Raw genomic sequence first — 22,535 nt, 5'->3', positions numbered from 1 at the left:
AAGTAAACCAAGACTTTAGAATTCAATTCCTGTGTCTCTTGGGAGTGAAGGTAGAGTCTGATGGAATCAGGTTATTGTTAGACTGTGCTATGGTTTGTGTCTCAGAGAGAGACCTCAGGCTACAGATCTCTCTGTAGGGATGATCTTTGAGAAATTCCTTGCTTAGTGCATGTGAGTCACCCCTCGGTTCTGCTGAGGAGGAGGAGTAAAGATTTTCAAATGCTCTGTGTTGGGGACCACATTGTGACTCAGAAAGCAGTTGTCTTCAACAGAAAGCCATGTGGTCAAAAAGACACTGAGTATGTAGGTTGAGGATGAGAAAAAATTAATTTCTGAATATTATCTATGAACAAAAGAAATGTACAGGTATCTTGCTGAAACAAAATATCTTGAAAAAGTTCCATTGATTCTTCATTTTTAGTGTAAATATTTAAGGTGGTGCAAATTAACAGGAAGCTCATTCTTTGTTAATCTTGCATATGGGGGTGAAAATGTGTCTGCAGATTATTCTGCATTTATTTTTTATTATGGAAAATGATTGATTATAGAGTGTGAAACTGTTTTGATCTTGGCCATGTTTTCTTTGAGAGAAAAAATCATCTATAGAATTTAATCTTTGCTCTTGCAGGAAAAGATTAATGCTAAATTAATGTTTGGAGGAACAAGAAGTGACAGCTCTCATTTATATAAAGCAAATCTCATCTAAGTAAATTTTTTTCTAATCCAACCTCCTAAGCTTATACTATGAAGAAAATTTTGTCTTAGTAAACTTATATACATTATACTATATTTAGGATCTTCTGAAATGAAACAAGAACCTTTTCTCTTTTAGGAATATACTTTTCCTTCTAGGTGAGCAGTCTTTGGCATTAAGCACTCATGCTTCTTTCCTACTTGGGTTGCTCTACTGCAGTTTTCCACTGGCATTTTTTGGGATTCTTGTGGTCATATACTTTGCAGAAATATAACCCAAGGGAATGATCCTGAGAAAGTGACCATAATTTCAAAATACGTGTTTAGTAGTTGCTACATGATCAGATAGAGATTGATTGTTAGAATTGGTGCTTCAGGTTGGTATTTACCTGTGAAAATAGAGTTGGAACTTCAAAGGTTGCCTTTCCCACGGGCCTACTTGAGTCATCCTCAAAGTTGAGTATGAGAAGAAAATTGGAAAAATTCTGCATATTTTCTTACCCTATAAAAATTTTTTGTGCTTTATAATAGATGTAATATAGTAGTAAAATAATGCCTGTGTATAATATATAAATAAGTTTAAATATATTGGGAATACCTGTTCAAAAAAATTTCTCCCCGTGGAGTACTGGATCGGAAGGGTTTGGCGGCCAGGTCTCTGTAGACTCACTGTCACGTTTGTCTTAATGGTTCAGTCCCCTTCCCTCTTCCCTAATGAATCTATGTTCAGTTATTTTTGCCGTAAAGAAAAGATAACTAAATCTTATTGAGAACGAATTAATTGTGATGTTAGGCAAGCAAGACTTGAGGAAAAGAGACTATAAAAATTCTTATTATGAAAATGTTAAGGATATTTTCTTATTTAACCATAGTATCATCATCAGACTTAAGAAAATTACAGGAATTTAATATTTCCTAATAATCTATCATATTAAAAATTCCTAGGTTGTCTCCTTAAATGTTATTTTACAGCTGGTTTGTTTGAATGAGGATCCAAATAAGGTCTACACATTACTTTTGATTGTTAACTTTTAAGTTCCTTTTGATCGAGAATATTCTTCGCTTTGCTCCCCTCATCTAACCCCCCCCCCCCCCCCCATCTTGTGATTGTTTTGTTAAAGAGTCTAGTTCAGCAGTCCTAGGATAGCTGCCTGGTGTTCAGTGCCTCATCTTCTATGTTTGTCCGATTGCTTCCTGACGATATCAGCTACTTTGCTCCTTTGTCTCCATATTTCTTTTAACTGGAAATTAGATTCAGATTCAATATGTTTAGGACAAAACCTTCACTGGTCATCCTTTGTCAATTAATACAGTGTTATCAGGAGGTCAGTGATGTCTGGTTATCCACCTTTATCCGTGGTTCAGGTGATGGTATCTTGCCTCTATTGTTAGGTTTCATTTTTCCCTTAACCATCAAAAGGTAATCTGTGGGGGATGGTGTTTTAGTATCACGCAAATATCTAGTGTTCCATCAGCATTTCACGTAATGATTTTATTATCCCTTGATGATGCTTGCCTGGAATAATTTATTTCATTAGGCATTGCAAAATGGTGGTTTTCAACTTCTGTCATTTTGTACATTTATTGGCTACCTTTTCTATAAAGAAGAGCTTGTGCTTATCAGCTAGAACTGTTCAGTTAACCTGAACTTGTCTGTTCAGAAGCAGCAGGACAGATGTGCAGTTCTTTCCCTTTAATTATCAGTTTTCAGGGTAAGGAGTTGATGCTCTCTTTCCACTGGTGATGAAAGTGTTTTCTCTTATGTTGCTTTTTTTCCTGGTGTGGTCTATGTTTTTGACTTTCTCCTTTTTGAGTATTATGAACTCTCATGGATTTGTATGTATTCAGTGTTTGCATCAGCTTTGATCACTATTCTTTTTGATGCTCATGTCATCCTCTCTTTCAGCCTGTGAGACCCTCTTCACAATGGTTCCTGTGTCTTTCTGTCATGAGCCTATTAGAACTTGATAGCTTTTCTCTGGTTATAGAGAATGTTCTAGGCAGTATATTTTTGGCCCTGGTTCTGGAATCTTTCATTTCTCTAAGAAGCCCTCGTTCCTTTTAGTGGGGATTGGTACTAGGAGTGTTCATTGTTTTGATTTTGAAATTTTCATTGAGTTTTTTCCCCCCTTTTTAGCATTTTGTCCTTACCACATTGGTCATTTCTCCCTTGTTGGTTTGGGATTTGAAGAACACGTGAGTATAATACTTTTACAAATTTACTTTCGTTAATTATCCCCAACTTTGATACTGTTGAGTAAGTGATAATGTTGTAGAGTTACTTCATTTCTCAGTCTGCCTTATACAAAGAAATAATTATCTAACGTGGTCTCGGTCTTTTCTTTTGAACTAACAGTGGCTCAAGACAGAGTAGGTCATGTTGCCAGCTAAGGGAGATGGGGTGTGAATCCTGTGATGTATTCCCTTCCTTCCTCTTGAGGGAGACCAGAGGCATACTACGGGAAAGTTTTCTTACAGGCAGGCTGATTTTCAACTTGTTCCATTATGACTCCTGTGCTCCCTTCTTTGCTTTTTCCCCAGGTACCCCATATTGAATTTAGAAAAGTAACAGTGTATCAGTAAGCTAAAAAAAGGGCTGGTCTGTCTTGGAATATGGGCTGCAGTGTTATCTAAAGAATTTGCTTTAATCTTGACATTTTATCGTTTTTCAGAGGTAGATAAATATTTGGATGGACAACTACTACTATTTTGGGGAGGCCCTAGAAAAATTTAGTCGTTTAAGGTAGAGCTGACATATGTGGAATATTCTGTTCAATTTGTGTATATGAATCCTGAGAGATCACATTCTGAAGTGTCTGAAAGGACAAGAGACGTGTTCCAGTATTTAATACAGCTCTCCGAATTCTCACTAGTTGAATGCAAGAACTTAAAAGGTTCAGATAAATGCTTTGATAAATTTTGACTTTCCAAACTGTTGCCACTTGCTATCTGAAATTCAGGAGCCAAAAAGATGAGCAGTGTTTGTCACTATCCAACTTAGTCTCTGTAAATTTCGAGTGGAACAGATTTGGCAAACAGGGGAAGCTTAGTCTCCTCAGTGGTAGGAAATGGGGTGGCAGGATGTACCGGCCGGGGGCTGCTTGGGCAGTGTGTTGCTGCTTTCCATGCTCAGCCTTTAGCAGGTCTGCTTCAGAATGGAAGGGAGTGCAGACCGTTGTAGTATTACAGCTTTTCCTTTATTTTTGTCAAATCTAATTCACTCTACCCTTATTTTGTCTGCTTGAGTCAAGTGTTATTCTTTAATTTTTCCTCACTCTTGTGTATACATAGCAGTCAGTGGGAGAGTCTGGTTTGTAGAGATGTATCCAAATGGGCTTTTATCTAGTTATACATCTATTTATAGATTGTCTAGACGGTTCATTTTTAGTCTGTCAGGACTGGTTAAGACATTGTTAAACTGGGGTGTAGGCCATGAGGTAAAATTAAATTTTATTTGTTTTCTTCTTATTTCCAGGTCCAAGCATCTCATTTTGAAGGCCTAATCACAACCATAGTAGGTTATATACTTTTAGCAATAACACTGATAATTTGTCATGTATCCTTTAATGAACCAACTTGGGTGTTCAAAAAAGAATTGTTCCTATTAATGACAAAACTATGTCTCTCCCCTTGTCCTCTTAGTGCAAGTTGTAGGTATTTGTACTAAGGATGAGGGCAGACAAGATATGAAATAAATTAATTCTGTCAAATAATATTAAATGTTGCCTAAATAGTTGCCTGTTTCATTGTACCTTTAAATGTTCAGTTTTTCCTTAACTAGATGCTGTAGGGCTTGGCAACTCTTGTTAAATTTCATAGGTCTCGTCGCTTGCTGGGAGTCTGCTATATTGTTGTTAAGGTAATTCCTTTTATAAGTTAAAACTGGAAACCATTTCTCCCCATTTGGCTGATATTGATGACCTTTATTTTTACTTAAGGTCTCTTTGTTAGTGGTGGTAGAAATTGGAGTGTTCCCTCTCATTTGTGGCTGGTGGCTGGACATCTGTTCCCTGGTGAGTTTCCTGTTCATTATTATACAATCTAATCTAAAGGCTTCAAAAAAGGAGGTCTTTAGTATGGGTTCCTTTTAAAGGAAGGTCAATATTTGATAATTTGCTTGTTTTTTTGAGAATGTATCATTGTGGAGTCAATGTTAATTTTTCTCAAGTACCTGGGTTTCTTGAGGCTTTGTAAATTGTTGATGTCAGAGTCTTTTGGCTGGAACCTTTCTAATAACCAGTGGAGAATTTTCTTAATCATTTTACCCTTCTAAATTTTATATAAATTTTAATATAATGCCAAGATATTATGTACAGTCATGCATGCTTAACAGAGGGGATAGATTCTGAGATATGTGTCATAAGGCAATTTCATCATTGTACAAACATCACAGAGCGTACTTATACAAACCTAGATGGTATAGCCTAGTACACACCTAGGCTAGATGCTATTAAACCTGTGGGACCCCCGTCATTTATGTGGTCCCTTGTTGATTGAAATGTTGTTATGCAGTGCATGAGTGTGCATAAAAAGAGTAATCTGGTGAGAAGACCGTCTTTGTAGTAATCAATTCAACCCTAGCCATTTGTTTTAACTATGATGCTCAGTTTTGATTATAGTCTTTAATGGCTGTCAGTAATAATCAGTTTCTGACTTTTCAAAAATATTTTATATGTAGAAAAGCTACTTTTGGTTCTGAAATAACATTTTCTTCCATATCTTACTATTAAAACTTTTCATGAATGTAGACCTGTAACCACTAAAAGAAGGTAGTGTGTTAACCAAAAATGATTCTTTCACAGTAGCAGTATTAGTAAAGTTCTTACTAATTGGTTTATCAGTCTTGCTTAGTATATTTAAAAACTTTAAAGTGTCGTATACATCTTTGAAATAGTATCCAATGTTGTATCATTTATATTTCTGTAACACTATGAAATGGCATTAAAAGAACTCTAGTCCTAGAACATCATAACCTACATGCATAGCGATTTATTCACTGCTTAGAAGATGGAGATTTTAATTTGGCAAATGTAAGTGGTACAAATCTCTCACCTGTTCTGTTTTGATTTAGGAAATGTTTGATGCTACTCTGAAAGATCGAGAACTGAGCTTTCAGTCAGCTCCAGGTACCACCATGTTTCTGCACTGGCTAGTGGGAATGGTGTACGTGTTCTACTTTGCCTCCTTCATTTTATTACTCAGAGAGGTAAGTTCTGTAGGGAAGTGCCGACACTATATATTTATGAAAAGGACTTTTGCTTTAACCAGAAGTTATGCCTCAAAGGCTGTGATGATTTCCTAACTAAATCATTTTCTTCATTATTTTATTCTAAGGAGGGATAACTGATAGACGAATTTGGCTTAATTGCTTTAAGCTGTTTTCAGTCATTTGTTTCAAAAATTGACAAGTTGTCTTATTTCTGTCTATAATTATTTATACTTTGAAAGATGAATAGACAGCAAACAAAATCATTTATTTTACTTGGTATATATTGTAGTCATCCTGTAATACAAATTTTTGGAATCTTACGTGATGTGAGTTTGTCTTGGACTTCCTTCAAGGAAATGTAACGCTAGAAATATCCAAAGGGTATGATTTTGTAGGATCTAATATGTAAAATAGTCTTGAAGCAGGCTTCTTAAGTATAGAATTAGACTGAGAGTCCTTTATGATTCTAGTTTGGGTGCCGTAATTAATCCTACTTTTGGAGTACAGTCCTTACTGATTTGAAGACAATGAAAATGAGTATTTGGTTATTATACATCTCATGCTTAGTCTGGTGCAATAGGAAGTATAAAATTGAGTAATTACGATTAGGTGTTCTTGCCACTGTGCATTCTTTCCCCGAATATTACTGCCTGCTCACTCTGTGCCAGACCGTGTGCTGTCTGCTGGGGTAGTAGTGAGAAACAAGGACACGGTACTCATTCTCCTTGATTTTCCATTTTGGGAAGGAATACAGCCATTGATCAAGTCAGCTTACTCCATCGAGAATAGTGAGAGAGATGTGCAGGGCCCAAAGAGCAGGCCGACTCATCCGGTGGGAACGGAATACAAAGGCACAAAGGTTTAACGCTCTTGTTTCCTTTGCTCTTTGAGAGATTTGAGGAGTTGGGGAGGGGGCCAGGGGCCAAAATGTTCTCCTGAATCATGTAGTGTAAGTTTAGTAAATTCTCTTTTTGAAAAAAAAGTGATTGAGGCTAACTTAATAATGTTTTTCTTTTAAATTGTAATTATATATGACCTCTAAATTACATTGTTAAGTGTTAAAGTGTTTTATACTGAATTTTTTCATTTCATCAATGTGGTGGTTTTTTGTTGACACCGAATTCTAGTCTTTGGGAGTTAGATGGAACCTTAGAGGTCATATCTCATAACCTCCTCATTTGGAAGGTGAGAAGTAGAGTTTGGGCAGATGAGACCCTTTACACAGGGCAATGCGGTGACTTTGAACCACCCAGGATTATTACCGAGACTCAGCCATTGCCCTATCACCCATAGCCTCTTTGGGTTGGTGATTTCCACTGAGAAAGAGAAAAAGATGTAGATAATAAAATGAAGATCCTGAGAAACTGTAGAGTTCCTTAATTAAGATGAACTAGTCTCCAGAAGTGTCACACTGAAATCAGATCTTCTGTTTAGAACATTTATAAATTACAACCTAATCCTTTTACCAGATGATAGAATATAGCGACAATTTTTTAAAAAAATATTTTTCTTCTCATAGATCTAGATTTCTTGGCAAATTGTACTTAATAAATTTTTTTCATTGAATGGTTAAAAGCATCACAAGACATCAAACACTGGATAGTTTTCATAGAGATTCTGATTTAGGAACTTCTTTTCCCAGGAAAGCCATATGGATTTTCTGGGGCTCATTTTATAAGATGCCAAAGTAATTTTAAGAGCTTATTTTTCTGTTAACGTTTTAACTCGTATATAGAGCCTAAAGACATTGGTGAGTATTTATAGCATTTAAAATATATTTGCAGGTACTTCGACCTGGTGTCTTGTGGTTTCTGAGGAACTTGAATGATCCAGATTTTAATCCAGTACAAGAAATGATCCACCTTCCCATTTATAGGCATCTCCGAAGATTTATTTTGTCAGTGGTAAGCATAACTTTTTTTGTTGTTGTAGTGAAGTGTGCTACCCTTTGGAGAGATAGATGTATTTTTTGGTAATGGGGACTGGTAGAGTAGATTGAATAATTTATGTTTATTTAGGTCTGTGGAACTCGGTTGTCAAATAGCTATTTTATTGACTACCTTGATAAAATAAATAAAAAATTTACTAAAGCAAAAATACCTTGTAGTTCTTTAGTAGTATAATTGATTACCAAATTATGGGTTTCTGAATTACATTTAATTTGTGTTGAAGCAATGGAGATTTGTTGATACCTTCTAAATTCAATTCAGTTCAATTCACTTCTTTTTTTTAGTGAGGAAGATTGGCCCTGAGCTAAGATATGTTGCCAGTCTTCCTCCTTTTGTTTGAGGAAGATTGTCACATCTGTGGCAGTCGTCTTCTCTTTTGTATGTGGGATGCCACCACAGCATGGCTCAATCAGCGGTGCGTAGGTCCATGCCTGGGATCCAAACCTGCGAACCCTGGGCCACTGAAGCAGAGCACACGAACCTAACCACAAAGCTATCGGGCTGCCCTAAATTAAATTCTTAACAGAAGCATCTAAAAGTCTTTCCCACCTGAAACAAGAAATTATGTAGTTAAATCTAAGTTTTTCCAAAATAAAATTCTAAAGGCATTATTGTACTCTTTGGAAACTTTTTTAGGAGTTTACATGGGTTATGTTTTATAATGGTTACAGGTGATACATTAAGTTGCAGACAGTTCTCCTTCATTATGAATTTCTAGCACTCTCCTCACATAACATGCAGTGATTATCCTCTGTGGCCCCTGTGTGAGCTCTTGTGTCCTAGAGAGAGAGAGAAAAGCAGCTGTCCCAAGAACGCATTTTTTGTGTGTGTGAGGAAGATTGGCTCTGAGCTACCATCTGTTGCCAATCTTCCTCTTTTTTTGCGTGAGGAAGATTGTCCCAGAGGTAACATCTGTGCCAGTGTTCCTGTATTTGCTATTTGGGCTGCTGACAAGTGGCGTAGGTCCACACCCTGGATCCAAACCCACGAACCTGGGCTGCTGAAGCAGAGCGTGCTGGACTTAACCACTATGCCATGGGGCCGGCCCACAGGAATGCACTCTTTACACAGAGTGACTCAAGTATAGTGTGTCCAGTGAGAACACTGGGGGCCCTGGTGGGTGTAGACTTGGACTGCATATTGGTTGAGTATGTTCTGAAGTATGTCTCTCACTGGAGTGATTTATGTTGGTGTCCTGCCCTTTTCCTTCCTGCAGATTGTCTTCGGCTCCATTGTCCTCCTGATGCTTTGGCTTCCTATACGTATAATTAAGAGTCTCCTGCCTAATTTTCTTCCATACAATGTCATGCTCTATAGGTAAGGTTTTGAAATTTGGAAGCTTTACCAATTTAGCTCTGTTAGGGATTTGATATTCAGAGTACATACATTTAAAACATTCATTTCTTACAGATAGTAGAAATCACCTGATAGTTAAATTTTACCATGTTCTGGATCATGTAAACATTAGTTTAGCAGTTACAGTATCCAAAGAAAGACTGACTGATTTTTCTGCAGATGAAGTGTGCCTTTGTTCAGCATTGAGATGATTATCATATCTAATGAGAGTGTGTTAGTAGCATAATCTTTATATGAAAAGCACATCATAGAGAATGCAGCCATAATTGTACGTTTAATTGTGGATTAAAAATAGGGTATAAGGCTCATAGATGGAAAACCTTTTTTGATTTAAAAACTTGTCACCTGGAAACCTAGTCTCCCCAACTCCTTCCTGTATTCCCTTTTTCAGTCTTGCATTATCCCTTCAGTCACCTAAACCAGAAATCTGCCAGGCAAATTGGATTTCTTCCTCAAATTTACTTCTAATTAGTCTTTAAATCTTGTTAATTCTGATTCTTTAAGATCTCTTATCTAATCCAATTTGATTTACCACCTACTACCTTAGTTCAGGCCTTCTCTGGTTTTCCATTTAGAATCCATCCCTAACAGCCCTGCCTCTTCCTCCATAACCCGCAGTCATTTAGAATGACATACAGGACTTGGCATCATCTCAGCTGTCTTTCCAGCATCTTGTCCCAGCTCTGTCTGACTTGAATTCCACTCTCCGCCAGGCTCAACCTCCGTTGAGTCTCCCCATAAATGCCTAGCTGTTCCTCGTCTCTCTCTCTCTTTGGAATGATCTTCTTTCCCACATTTGCCTGGCAAACTTTTTCTCTCTCTCCTGAAAATCTAAATCAAGGTCTTATTCTCTGAGTTTTTCCCTAACTGGAGTAAATCATCACTCTCTATGTAGTTGGGTCTGGTCATAGTGAGAACCCAGAAGTGCAGATTCTGGCTTTATATTGTTGGGATAGACCCATTTTGGTAGTCAGTTATACTTAGAAGTTTAGCTAAGTTTTTGGGCTGTATAGCAATATGTAGTCCGTTCTTCATTCAACAAAATTGAAGGCCCATTATATGCCAGGTACTTTCTATGCAGGAGGGACGTAACAGTGTGCAAACAGAATCAAGAAAAATCTCTGCCCTTGTGGAGCTTACATTTCATTGGGGCAGACAGCCATTAAAATAGGTGAAATATATAGTATGTCATAAGTGCTGTGGGGAAAAATGAAGCAGAGAAAGGGCATAGGGAGAATGGCTAGGATGGGGTTGTAGTTTAGAAGTGACTGGAGGACCTGAGAAGGTGGTAGATGAGGGAAGCCCTGAAGGAGGTGAGGAGCCACGTGGATCTCTGAAGCAGAGTGTCCTTGCAGGGGTCAGGCAAGTGCAGTGGCATTGGGGTCTGTTTGAGGAGCAGCAGGGAGGCCAGTTTGGCTGCAGTAGAAGAAGGGGAGCAAAATGGTTGGCCATGAGGTCAGAGAGGTCATGGAAAGCCACACCCTAGAGAGCCTTGTAAGCCATTATAAGCACTTTGGCTTTAGCTTGAGTGATTCGGGGAATTCTTGGAAAGGTTTGAGCAGAGGAGTGATCAGACGCTGGCTGCTATGATGAGAAAAGACTGGGTAGGGTGGCCAGGGCAGAAGCAGGAAGCCAGCTGGAGGATAATGCAGTGCTCCTGGTGAGAGGTGAGCATGGTTGAGATGAAGGAAGTAGCAGTGGAGGTAACAAAAGTGGTTAGATTTAGGATATTGTTAGGGTATAGTCAACAGGATTCTCTGGCTGTTTGAATGTGGGGTGAAAAAAAGGTGGTCAGGGATCCAAGTTTCTGTCCTGAGCACCTGAAAGGACGTAGTTGCCATTTACTGAGATGAGGAAGACTGTGGAAGAGCAAGATTAAAAAGGAAGAGTGGGAATTTGATATTGAACATGACGAATTTAAGGTGTCTAATGTCTACGTGAAACATTGAGCTGGCGCTTTGAATATATAGGTTAGCAGTTAGTGAAGATGTCAGAGCAGTACAAGGAAATTTCCAGAAAGGTGCTATTTTAAGCCACATGAGGTTGCATGCTTCCAGAGAGCACGTGTGGACAGCAGGAGAGAGGACAGCGCATGGGGCCCTTCATTGTCTCCAGGTCCGGGAGATGAAAGGGGGAACCAGTGGGTCTTGGAAAAGCATTCAAGGACAAAGTGTTTTGAGCAAGGAGTGACTAATTGTGTAACGTGCTACTCATATAGCAAGTGAGGTGAGGACCAAGACCTGAGCATTGGATTGCACACCACGAAGGGCATTGGCGACGCTTGTCAGGAATAGTTTTGGTGGAGTTTGAGGGGGAAGCCTTGCTGGCTTCGGTGGAAGAGAGGTGATAAAGACAATGACTTCATTTTATTCTTCAAGGAGTTTTGTTATCATCTCATTGAATGTTTAATATGATATAGTTATAATGGAAATAGAATTCACATTGTAAATTATGGCTCTTTGTGATTGTCTTAGTGATGCTCCAGTGAGCGAACTGTCCCTTGAGCTGCTTCTGCTGCAGGTTGTCTTGCCAGCATTACTTGAGCAGGGACACACACGGCAGTGGCTGAAGGGGCTTGTGCGAGCATGGACTGTTACTGCTGGATACTTGCTGTAAGTACAGGCAGGTGACTCGTGGGCGTGTCATTTGTGTTGGTCTAATAACCTTTCTGAAAAAGTATGTTCCATGCTCCACTCGGGAAAAATTAGTTTTTTAAAAAGACTTTGTTTCTCCTTTTTCTCCCCAAAGCCCCCTGGTACATAGTTGTATATTTGCTTTTTTAGTTGTGGGACCTTCTAGTTGTGGCATGTGGGACACCACCTCAGCATGGCCTGATGAGCGGTGCCACGTCTGCATGCAAGATCCAAACCAGGGAAATCCTGGGCCGTGGAAGCAGAGTGCGTCAGCTTAACCACTCAGCCACGGGGCCGGCCCCTGGAAAAATTAGTTTTAATAAGAGAGAGTTCAGTGATATCTGCAGGTGTACATAATAATTATTTCTAAAATTTTTAATTTTTCTTAATTTTGTAATCATTGTTCATCCTTTTATGGAGAATGTATGCATGTTTTTACCCTTTTACTGAGGTTTACGACTGCCCCAAAATCTTTCATTTCATTACACAGAGTAAAAATAAAAATTTTCTTAGTGCCTTAAAAACAAACCAACTTACTCTTATTTTAGAAGTCCTAACCTGGGAAATAGGCTCTTTTCAGATTTGGTTTCTCAGTCATTTAGTCAGCATGTTGCATTTATCTTTTTCAAGGTTTATATATTATATGCTATTTAAAAGTTGAATCTTGGGGCTGGCCCAGTGGCCCAGTGGTTAAGTGCGCACGTTCCGCTTCGGCGGCCCAGGGTTCACTGGTTCGGATCCCGGGTGTGGACATGGCACCGCTTGGCAAGCCATGCTCTGGTAGGCGTCCCGCATATAAAGTAGAGGAAGGTGGGCACTGATGTTGGCTCAGGGCCAGTCTTCCTCAGCAAAAAGAAAAGGATTGGCAGCAGATGTTAGCTCAGAGCTAATCTTCCTCAAAAAAAAAGAGAGAGAAAAAAAAGTTAAATCTTTGTGATTTAAACGTTTCTTCAGAAAGTGTGTGGCATCCTGTGAATAACTTAATCTGAAGTATGCATTTGGTTGTATTTGACTGAAGATTTTTCCTTCTCTGTCTGCCTCATGTCCCTGTCGGACCCGCCTCCTTGCCCCATCTCATTTTTGTCTTGGCTGATTGGGAGGTTTTAGTTGAGCTACATGTTGGAGCAGACACAGTAGCCATCCTTAGAGAAGGAAAAAAGCTGAATTTTCCCCTTGAGATCGTCACATAGAGTATCTTGTACATTGTACTTTTTTTTTTCAGTTACTGATTTCTTCTCAGATACTGGCTAAAGAAAACATAAAAGAGATTGAATTTATGGGGTATTCTGTAAGTTAACGTTAAATTTGGAAGTTTTAATTTAAAGCATGCACCAACTTTTAGACCAGATTGAGGTAATGGTGCTACATATAGATTCTACTTGTACATTTTCTGCCCTAAGTAGTAATTGCTACAAAAGTCAGTCTCATGTCTGCCATTTTATTCTGAAGTGAGAATTTTCACTGTTGTAAACTTTTTATGCAGGGATCTTCATTCCTATTTGCTGGGAGACCAGGAAGAAAATGAGAACAGTGCAAACCAACAAGTTAACAATAACCAGCACGCTCGAAATAACAACGCTATCCCTGTGGTGGGGGAAGGCCTGCATGCAGCTCACCAAGCCATACTCCAGCAGGGAGGGCCCGTCGGCTTTCAGCCTTACCGCCGGCCTTTAAATTTTCCACTCAGGGTGGGTACTGCACAGACTTAACCAGAAGTCGAGTGTTTTCAGATTTCTCTTGAGAAATTTTGGTGCTGTTATTGGTGCTATTAGCATGTAGTCCTCTGTGTAGACATGTCTTAGAGTCTTCTAACGAGAACCTGTGTCTTTTGGTCCTCTAATATATGTAAATATCAGTAAGTTTATCAAATTTTAGAAATCGGTCCTAGTGTTGGGATTCCTGTGCTATTGCTGTGCTGTTGCTCCTTGCTGTTTGAAAGGAACAGTATGAAAGACCCTACAGCAAATGAAAAATTAACATTATTGATACATTTCAACTGTCTGTCGGGAAGTGGAATGGGCATTTTAATATTTTTCTCCCATTTAATCCTTATCCCAATAATGTAAGGTATGAGTAATAATCTCATGTTTGCAGCTGATGAAACTGAAGACCAAATTGATTAAGGAAGGGCCTGTCCCACTGAGAGACTTTTCCCCCCAAAACTCCACCAAAACCGTTCTTGACAAGGGTTGCCACTGACCTTCATGATGTTAAATCCAGTGGTCAGGTCTTGGTCCTCATTTTCCTTCCTGTATTAGCAGCATGTTACACGATTGCTCACTTCTTGCTCTGCAGAACACTTTTTTGGAAAGCCTTCAAGAATCTTCATGGAGGGGGTGATGCCTCTAGGTCTTTAAAGCTAGGAGGCCAGGCAGAGAGAAAAATAGAAGGTGGGAAGGGCATTCTAGGCTTGTGTCAGTTAGACGTGGTAGCTTTGTGACCGCAGGGAGTTGAGTGTATCTCGAGGGTGGGGGATGCAGGAGAGCTGCGGGAGATGGGGGGCTGTTGGATGAGCAAAAGGTACTTTCTGACCCAGATTAGAGAATCATGAAAGAGTTTCTCAAGCAGTGAGAGCTGACAAAGCCGCAGAGGCTCCTCTCGGAGTGTTGCTGTCTGTCCTTTTCAGTCTTCCCAGTGAGCTCTGCCCCTGAACTTGGGAAGACCTGTGCCTGGTAAGGTAGACAGCCAGCAGCAGTTGCACCTTTCTGTCTGGGATAGCCGCTTCCCTCCTCTCTCAGTGTGTTCTCTTTTATCTGCTCTTCTCAGTACAGGTGACCCAGCTACACATGGCTGTTTACATTTAAACTTAATTAAAAGTAAATACAATTTGTAAATATGTGAGGTGATGGATGTGGTAATTACCTTGATGGTGGGAATCCCTTCACAATGTGTATATATATCAAATCACATCGTAGACTTTAAATATATTGCAATTTTATTTGTCAGTTATACCTCAGTAAAGCTGAAAAAAGAAAAAAGTAAATTTCTTGTAGGCAACACACACACACACAAAGAAGATATAATTTCTTTTTTTTTGGCTGGGAAAGATTCGCCCTGAGGTAACATCTGTTGCCCATCTTTCTCTCATTTTTTTTTTCCTCCCCAGAGCTCCAGTACATAGTTGCACACTAGTTGTAAGTTCTTCTAGTTCTTCTGTGTGAGCCACCACCACAGCGTGGTTACTGACAGACGAGTGGTGTGGTTCTGCGCCCAGGAACCAAACCCGGGCTGCTGAAATGAAGTGTGCCAAAGTTTAACTGCTAGGCCATCAGGGCTGGCTCAGTAAATATAATTTAAAATTCTGTTACTCATTCATACTGACCCCATGTTAAGTGCTTGATGGCTCCTTTGTTGGGCAGTGCAGATGGAGACATTTCCATCACCACAGAAAGTTCTAATTGGACTGTGCTGTTAGAGAGTATGCTTTGCTTTCATAAAAAGATGTTTTTCATAATTTGATTAAAAAGTGAATATTTATTTTTAATAGGGAAAATTTAAGCTGATTGCTTTATTTTTAGGCTCTCAGAGTAAAAAATATATTTACTTGTTACTTGCTGACATTTTTGTTTATATGAAACAAAATGAAAATGAACACTTATTTTCTTTTTGGCTGAAATTATAGGTGATTTTACCTAAAATAAGACTTTCCTTTTTATGTGGAATGGAAGGAAACCTGGAAATGCAAATATGGGCAGTTTCTTCTTACGGGGAAAATTGTGTTGATTCCTTCAGGGGTGTGATAAACTATGTTGAGCACATATATATGATTTATGCAGTCTTATTTTTGCCTTGCAGATATTTTTGTTGATTGTCTTCATGTGTATAACCTTACTGATCGCCAGCCTCATCTGCCTTACTCTACCAGGTGGGAGCTCATCCTTGCTATCTGCTGATGACATTGTGAAAAGTCGCTTTGTTTATAAGTGTATATCTTGCTGTGATGTGATCTTTCATCAAATATAAACTTGAAGTAGTTTTCCCCTAATTTTTGATTGAATATGGAACATTGATCTATTTAGAGCTGTCTGTCTCGTTGGACTCATTTTTATCAGAGCAGGGGGGGACAAAGTCAGGATATAATTTATGGTTCATTTTTGCAAGTAAAGTACTTTAGTTTTATTTGGCAAGTACTTTACTTGAAAAAATGTGGTCATTGAGTTTTCATGGACATTGTCCTGTTACATTATGGGTCTTCAAAAAGTCATCTGTGCGGCTTAAGTCATTTTTTTAGAGCCAGTCTTTTGATGTTAATTAACGTTTGCCCTCATTATATATGTAATTACCTTTCCAATCTGCTAATTGCTGTCGCTGGAGACCTTTATGAAGCCAGACTGTTTTCCTTTATTGTCTGGTATTCACAAATACTAATCTTTAAATTTCAGCTAAGCAACATTTCTTCATCTGACAAGTAAGGAGCTGTGGATGAGTATAGTAGTTTGTCATCTTCTGCAGAGGTCAGGGGTAAATGGAGTGGAGTCCAAAGCCAATGACAAAGTGTCAGGAACAGCTTACTGGCCCCACCCTGCCAGTTAGTGTTTATATTGAGCTAGAAAATTCTAAATCATACTGATAGGTGTTAGCCACTTAAATAATCATTAAGTGAAAGATAATTTTCAGCTCTTATCAGGCCTATAAGTGTACATTGAGTTAGTGTCTTGAGTATAACACTAACTCAGTATAATTTGGTATGTCAGATTTGTATTAAGTACTTGAGTTTTCCCATGAGGGCTAAGGCCAGGAAGGAACAACTGGGAAATTTAGTTTCAAGTGAGGTTTCTAAAAAAAAAAGAATGTTTTCTAATCTGTAGGAATTGTCATTTACCTTAACCTGGTAAAAATGAAGATTTTTTTTTTTTTACCGTATGATGATTTTTGACGTTTAAAACTTTGCTCTTAAGCTCACTGCTCCTTATATCACACCTGTTAAAATGACAAAGTCTCATTTACCATTGGGTGCAACGTAGTAAATGTATTGCTGAGAAAACTTAGTTTCTGAGCTTTGGACAGTTTTACATTTGTGGTTTTTGTGTTCCATATTCATGTTTTTATCAGAAATACTAATACAAAGTTAACAAAAGAAGGAAACTTAGTTTTATACTTGAATGTGGCAATAAAAGTACTTTAATTTTATTGAAGACTTACTAAATGTTTCCCAGTTAATCCAGTCCCGCCATCTAATGGAAAGAATGCAGTTATGTTTAACCACAGAAACGCTTGGTGTCATAGTACATGCTTAAGGCGGGAGGAGGCTGTTCCCCCCATAGGTTACTTGTCTGTAGCTGTAATTTAACTGATAGTGAGTTACTGCAAACTGCAAACTGACTCTGTCCTCTCAAAAACACTTGATTAGAAGTATGTGCAGTTTAGAATAAAAAGTTGGCAATTAAATTTTTTAAAACCGGCCAACCAAACAACAAGAAAAAAAGCGTTGGAGTAGAAATATATTGAGAGAACACTAGACATTTCTACAGAATTATCAGTGATCATTTTTATATCTTCAAATTAAGATGCACATGCGTTTATATTTCATGTAACATCTACATGTTTTTGCCTTTAAAAATGAGTTATTTTCACACCCATGCTGTTTCGTGAGGTTGCAAGGAAGTCTGTGGTTATCAGCATTATGGCTTGTAAGACTTGACTGTTGAGCTTGTCTAGTTTGATTGGAGGTAGTGTAGTTCAGTGGTCAAGAGCATGAGCTTTGTCCTGTAGACCTGAGTTCAAATTCAGCCTCCACCTTTGTGTCACCTTGGTTGGGCAAGGCTCTATTGCTGACCCTGTTTCTTACTCTTCAAATGGAGGTGGTAGCTTGTTGGGAGGATTATTGAGATAATATATGGAAAATGCTCAGAACAGCCACTGGCTCGTGTTAGATATTCAAAAGTAACAGTCTTCTATTCAGGAGAAATCAATCCATAGAAAAATACACTGGAAATCTGGGTCTTGCTGTTCTAGCTAGCCTTGTTAAGAAGTAACCATGGAAAGAAATTTGCTATATAAATGATCTTGCCTGAGAGTTAGGTTTTTGTGAATACAAAGAGAATTTTTTTTGTAATTGTTTCAGTGTGAGGCAATCCCTTAGACAACTCTCAGATCTCTTTCCCAAGCTTCAGTATATTTAGATCTTACTTTTTTCCTGAGAAAATTAATATGATATTCTTTGGTTATTGTGTTTTAAAATGTTATTGTGCCCATTTTCTTACTAAAATAAGCTTAGTTTCCTATTTTGATGAACAAGCCAATTGAAAGGAAGTTACTCTAAATTATTTGTAATATTCCTAAAAATTGAAAGTATTGACAGCACAAATAATAGAAAGTAAATTCTCCACTTTTGTCCTATTATGTGTATATTGGTTTTATTTGGTGGTAAAAACAATGAAAACAACAACTCTCTCAAGCTTTTTCAAACCTGGAAGAACAGGTAATTGGCATGGCAAGCCAGAGTGCACGTCACAGGAGAGCTCGTCCCCAGTGACCGACTGTGGTTGAGTTGTGTCTTAATCAAATAATTGCATTCTTTAGAGTTTGTGGAGTTTTTTTTCTTGGTTTTTGTTGTTAATGAAGACACTGATATATCAAAATATGATGTGTTTTTACTAATCACTTAGAATGATGAAAAATACTAGTAGTACAAAATTAGCATCAGGATTACAGTTCTCTTTACATAGTCAAGTATCTCATTTATCAGACTTTCTCTTTTCAGTTTTTGCTGGCCGTTGGTTAATGTCATTTTGGACGGGGACTGCCAAAATCCATGAGCTCTACACAGCTGCCTGTGGTCTCTATGTTTGTTGGCTAACCATAAGGGCGGTGACGGTGCTGGTGGCGTGGATGCCGCAGGGGCGCAGAGTGATCTTCCAGAAGGTTAAAGAGTGGTCCCTCATGGTAGGTTTTTCTCATAACGACTGATCTTGTCTGACAGGACTAGTAGATATTTTTCCAGTCATTTCTCTAAATCTTTTCTCTTTTGCTTCTTCATTATTCTGATAGTGTCAAGAGAGTTGATTTTTTTGAGTTGGAAGGAATATTCCTTTAAGACAATAGCTTTCTAGGTCATTCTGAGAACCACAGTCAGATGTATTTCGGGGTTAAAAGAAAATCATGCTATTAAGTGATCCAGTAAGACCCTTGAGTTAGAAATGTAATTAGAAAACTTATTTTGGAGCTGGATTACATGTTTTAAGAAATAAGATGTTCTGGGGGCTGGCCCCATGGCGCAGTGGTTAAGTTCGTGTGCTCTGCTTTGGCGGCCCAGGGTTTGCTGGTTCAGATCCTGGGTGTGGACCTAGGACTGCTCATCAAGCCATGCTGTCATCAAGTCATACTGTGGCAGGCGTCCCACATATAAAGTAGAGGAAAATGGGCACAGATACTAGCTGAGGGCCAGTCTTCCTCAGCAAAAGAAGAGGAGGATTGGTGGCAGATGTTAGCTCAGGGCTAATCTTCCTCAAAAAAATTAAAAAAAAAAATTAAAAAAAGATATTCTGTAGAATTTAAAATCAATTTGTTAAAGTAGAAATTTCTTTTAATGATATTTTTTCTAAAACTTGATTTTTTGATCTATATGAATATGTAAAATCTTGACTTCATGATCAAGTCAATGTTTTTCATGTAATTGGGATTCCTTTAATTACACAGTCTAGCTAATTCAAGAGTGTCTTGGCTAATGTGGAAGTGTAGTGAGTGATGGATATTATTCTCAATGAAGAACTTAGTTGCCACAAAGGTGGGGGGAAAGTGTCTCTGTAAGGTGTGTGGCTAAGTGTGGTGATTTATTGATTGTGTTGTTGGCTGTAGCTGGCAAATATTTTTAGGTCGCTGCTTATGCCTTTTCATTTGTGTAATCAGCTCTAATTTTGTATCTGAATTTATATTTCAATTTCACCGAAAGTTTAATATCCACTTAATAATAGTGTTGAAAGAAAAACATGAGATTCATTGCATATTATGATTGGAGGAATGTAATTGCTATTTAAGCCATAAGATAATGAGGTACTTAACCATATTTAAGTACAGAACCAACTAATAGCAGTTTGCATTTAATGCTCTTCCATATCATCCAGTTGCCATGTGTAGAAGCAAGTACTGTGTCTTCACGCGTACCATGTTAGTATCTTGTTGAAACAAGTGTATTCACTGAAGCTACCTTAGGAAAAAGGGAGGTCGTCAGACATCAAGGCCACTTTAAAGATGGATTTTTCTGTCAGGATTTTGTAGTGGCTCTTTTTTTTTTTTAATTTTTTTTTAATTAAGGTTATGAAAGTTAACATCCTTGTGAAATTACAGTTGTACATCATTATTAGTCATGTTGTAGGTATACCACTTCACCCCTAGTGCCCTCCCCCCACCCCCTTTTCCCCTGGCAACCACCAGTCAGTTCTCTTTGTCCATATGTTAACTACCACCTTATGAGTGGAGTCATACAGAGTTCGTCTTTCTCTGTCTGGCTTATTTCACTCAACATAATACCCTCAAGGTCTATCCATGTTGTTGTGAACGGGACGACTTTGTCCTTTTTTATGGCTGAGTAGTATTCCATTGTATATATATACCACATCTTCTTTATCCAGTCATCAGTTGCTGGGCACTTAGGTTGGTTCCATGCTTGGCTATTGTGAATAATGCTGCGATGAACATAGGGGTGCATGGAACTTCTGGAATTGCTGATTTCAGGTTCTTAGGATAGATACCCAGTAGTGGGATAGCTGGGTCATAGGGTATTTCTATTCTTAACTTTTTGAGGAATCTCCATACTGTTTTCCATAGTGGCTGCACCAGTTTGCATTCCCACCAACAGTGTATGAGGGTTCCCTTTTCTCCACAGCCTCTCCAACATTTGTCACTCTTGGTTTTGGATATTTTTGCCATTCTAACAGGTGTAAGGTGGTATCTTAGTGTAGTTTTGATTTGCATTTCCCTGATGATTAGTGATGATGAGCATCTTTTCATGTGCCTATTGGCCATCCGTATATCTTCTTTGGAGAAATGTCTTTTCATGTCCCCTGCCCATTTTGTAATTGGGTGGTTTGATTTTTTATTGTTGAGTTGTGTGAGTTCTTTGTATATTATGGAGATTAACCCTTTGTCAGATAAATAACTTATGAATATTTTTTCCCAATTAGTGGGCTGTTTTTTTGTTTCAATCCTGTTTTCCTTTGCCTTGAAGAAGCTCTTTAGTCTGATGAAGTCCCATTTGTTTATTCTTTCTATTGTTTCCCTCATGTGAGGGGTTATGGTGTCCGAAAAGATTCTTTTGAAGCTGATGTCAAATGTAGTGGCTGTTTTTTAGTATCTCTTCTTTTCGTTTTGTGTCTACTTTGTTTTCACTTGCCACTTGGTCCAAATTCTAGAGCTGTGCTAATACAGTAGCCATGTGGCTAATGGCTACCATGTTGGACAATGTGGATGTAGGACATTTCTGTCATCATAGTAAGTTCCGTTGGACTGCACTGTTCTAGAGGGAGTCAGTTTGATCAGCTTGATTAATTACCTTAACTAGGGTTATGCAGAGCCCTTCTTCTATACCAGTCCCTCTCAGGGGCCACCAGTCAGCTGGTGGGTGGGCCACCATTGGGTCGGAGGCTCGGGACAACCAGTAGCTTTTCTTGGACAAACAAAAGCCAACTCCTGAGAATGAGATTGAAAAAAATGGCAAAACCACCTGGTTTAGTATATGTAATAAAATTAATTTTGTAGCAAAAAATTAATTTTGTAGCAACAATGGATAGTAATTTCGTGTTTTCATTATAGCTTGAGCTTTTATAGTTCCTCATTCAAATCTTAATTAAACATGTAACACAAAATGTGTGTAAGTTGTTTAAGGTAATATATTGGTTCTGTTAGGCATCAGGTCAAAGAAGAAAAATAACTTCCAAATGGAATAAAGAGTTTGGCTAATAATCAGAAAGACTGTCTTGAGTGACGTTCCTCTCATTTCCTGATAGATAATGAAGACTTTGATAGTTGCAGTGCTCCTGGCTGGAGTCGTCCCGCTCCTCCTGGGGCTCCTGTTTGAGCTGGTTATTGTTGCTCCCTTGAGGGTTCCCTTGGATCAGACTCCTCTTTTTTACCCATGGCAGGTAAGTGTGCATCTTTTACTCGTATTTTTATTGTTTTGGAATCAGAAAAATCCTTAATTTTTTTGTTATTTTAAACAGTTTGTTTAGAAGGACTCCTTAATTTTTCCTATTCTAGGAAGCCTTGTAAAATTGATTAAACAATGCATTTTAATCTGTTCTTTCAAAATATGCAGGTCATGTAATTCCTTTAAAAGACATTACTTTATGCTGTTAAAATGTCACTAACCATTCGTTAGGCTTCACCAATATTTAAAGACACAAACTAATACATGTTGATCTTTCTACTTTTAGTTAGGGTGAGAGATCGCTTGCTCCTTTTGGCTTTGAGACTTTAGCTTAAGCAGTAAGTTGTACTTTTTGAATAATTACAGCATGTTTTCCCACAAAGTCATAGGCTTATTAAAAAGAGCATTCTGAGGAAATCTATGTAGGTCACAGCAAAGGTCTTAAAGCTCACAGAAAAAGAAATTTAACTTTTCTGTAGTACTTAAAGCCCGAAGGTAACGTCATAGACCTCAAATTCTTAAGAGATATTAGGGGAAAGAGCTAGGCATCAACTTCAGTCCTTCAAAGGTTTTCCAGCCTTGTTTTTACCTTCTTTAAATATATTACAATG

The 22,535-nt window shown here is 38.3% G+C and overlaps 1 protein-coding gene across 3 annotated transcripts in view; it reads left to right on the top strand.

Annotated features, from left to right (window-relative positions):
* MARCHF6 (membrane associated ring-CH-type finger 6) overlaps positions 1-22,535 on the top strand; it is an 84,411-nt gene that overhangs the window by 46,822 nt on the left and 15,054 nt on the right. For all 3 annotated transcript variants that reach the window (XM_023625850.2, XM_070246044.1, XM_014734935.3), the window contains exons 11-22: positions 2,831-2,889; positions 4,169-4,249; positions 4,484-4,552; positions 4,632-4,706; positions 5,765-5,899; positions 7,687-7,806; positions 9,068-9,168; positions 11,682-11,819; positions 13,324-13,528; positions 15,636-15,705; positions 18,544-18,725; positions 21,785-21,919. In XM_023625850.2, coding sequence (XP_023481618.1) covers positions 2,831-2,889; positions 4,169-4,249; positions 4,484-4,552; positions 4,632-4,706; positions 5,765-5,899; positions 7,687-7,806; positions 9,068-9,168; positions 11,682-11,819; positions 13,324-13,528; positions 15,636-15,705; positions 18,544-18,725; positions 21,785-21,919 — 1,370 coding nt within the window. The remainder of the gene's footprint in view (positions 1-2,830; positions 2,890-4,168; positions 4,250-4,483; positions 4,553-4,631; positions 4,707-5,764; positions 5,900-7,686; positions 7,807-9,067; positions 9,169-11,681; positions 11,820-13,323; positions 13,529-15,635; positions 15,706-18,543; positions 18,726-21,784; positions 21,920-22,535) is intronic.

Source organism: Equus caballus, chromosome 21, assembly GCF_041296265.1.
Source record: "Equus caballus isolate H_3958 breed thoroughbred chromosome 21, TB-T2T, whole genome shotgun sequence".
Taxonomy (NCBI): domain Eukaryota; kingdom Metazoa; phylum Chordata; class Mammalia; order Perissodactyla; family Equidae; genus Equus; species Equus caballus.
This window is presented reverse-complemented; position numbering and strand designations above follow the sequence as displayed.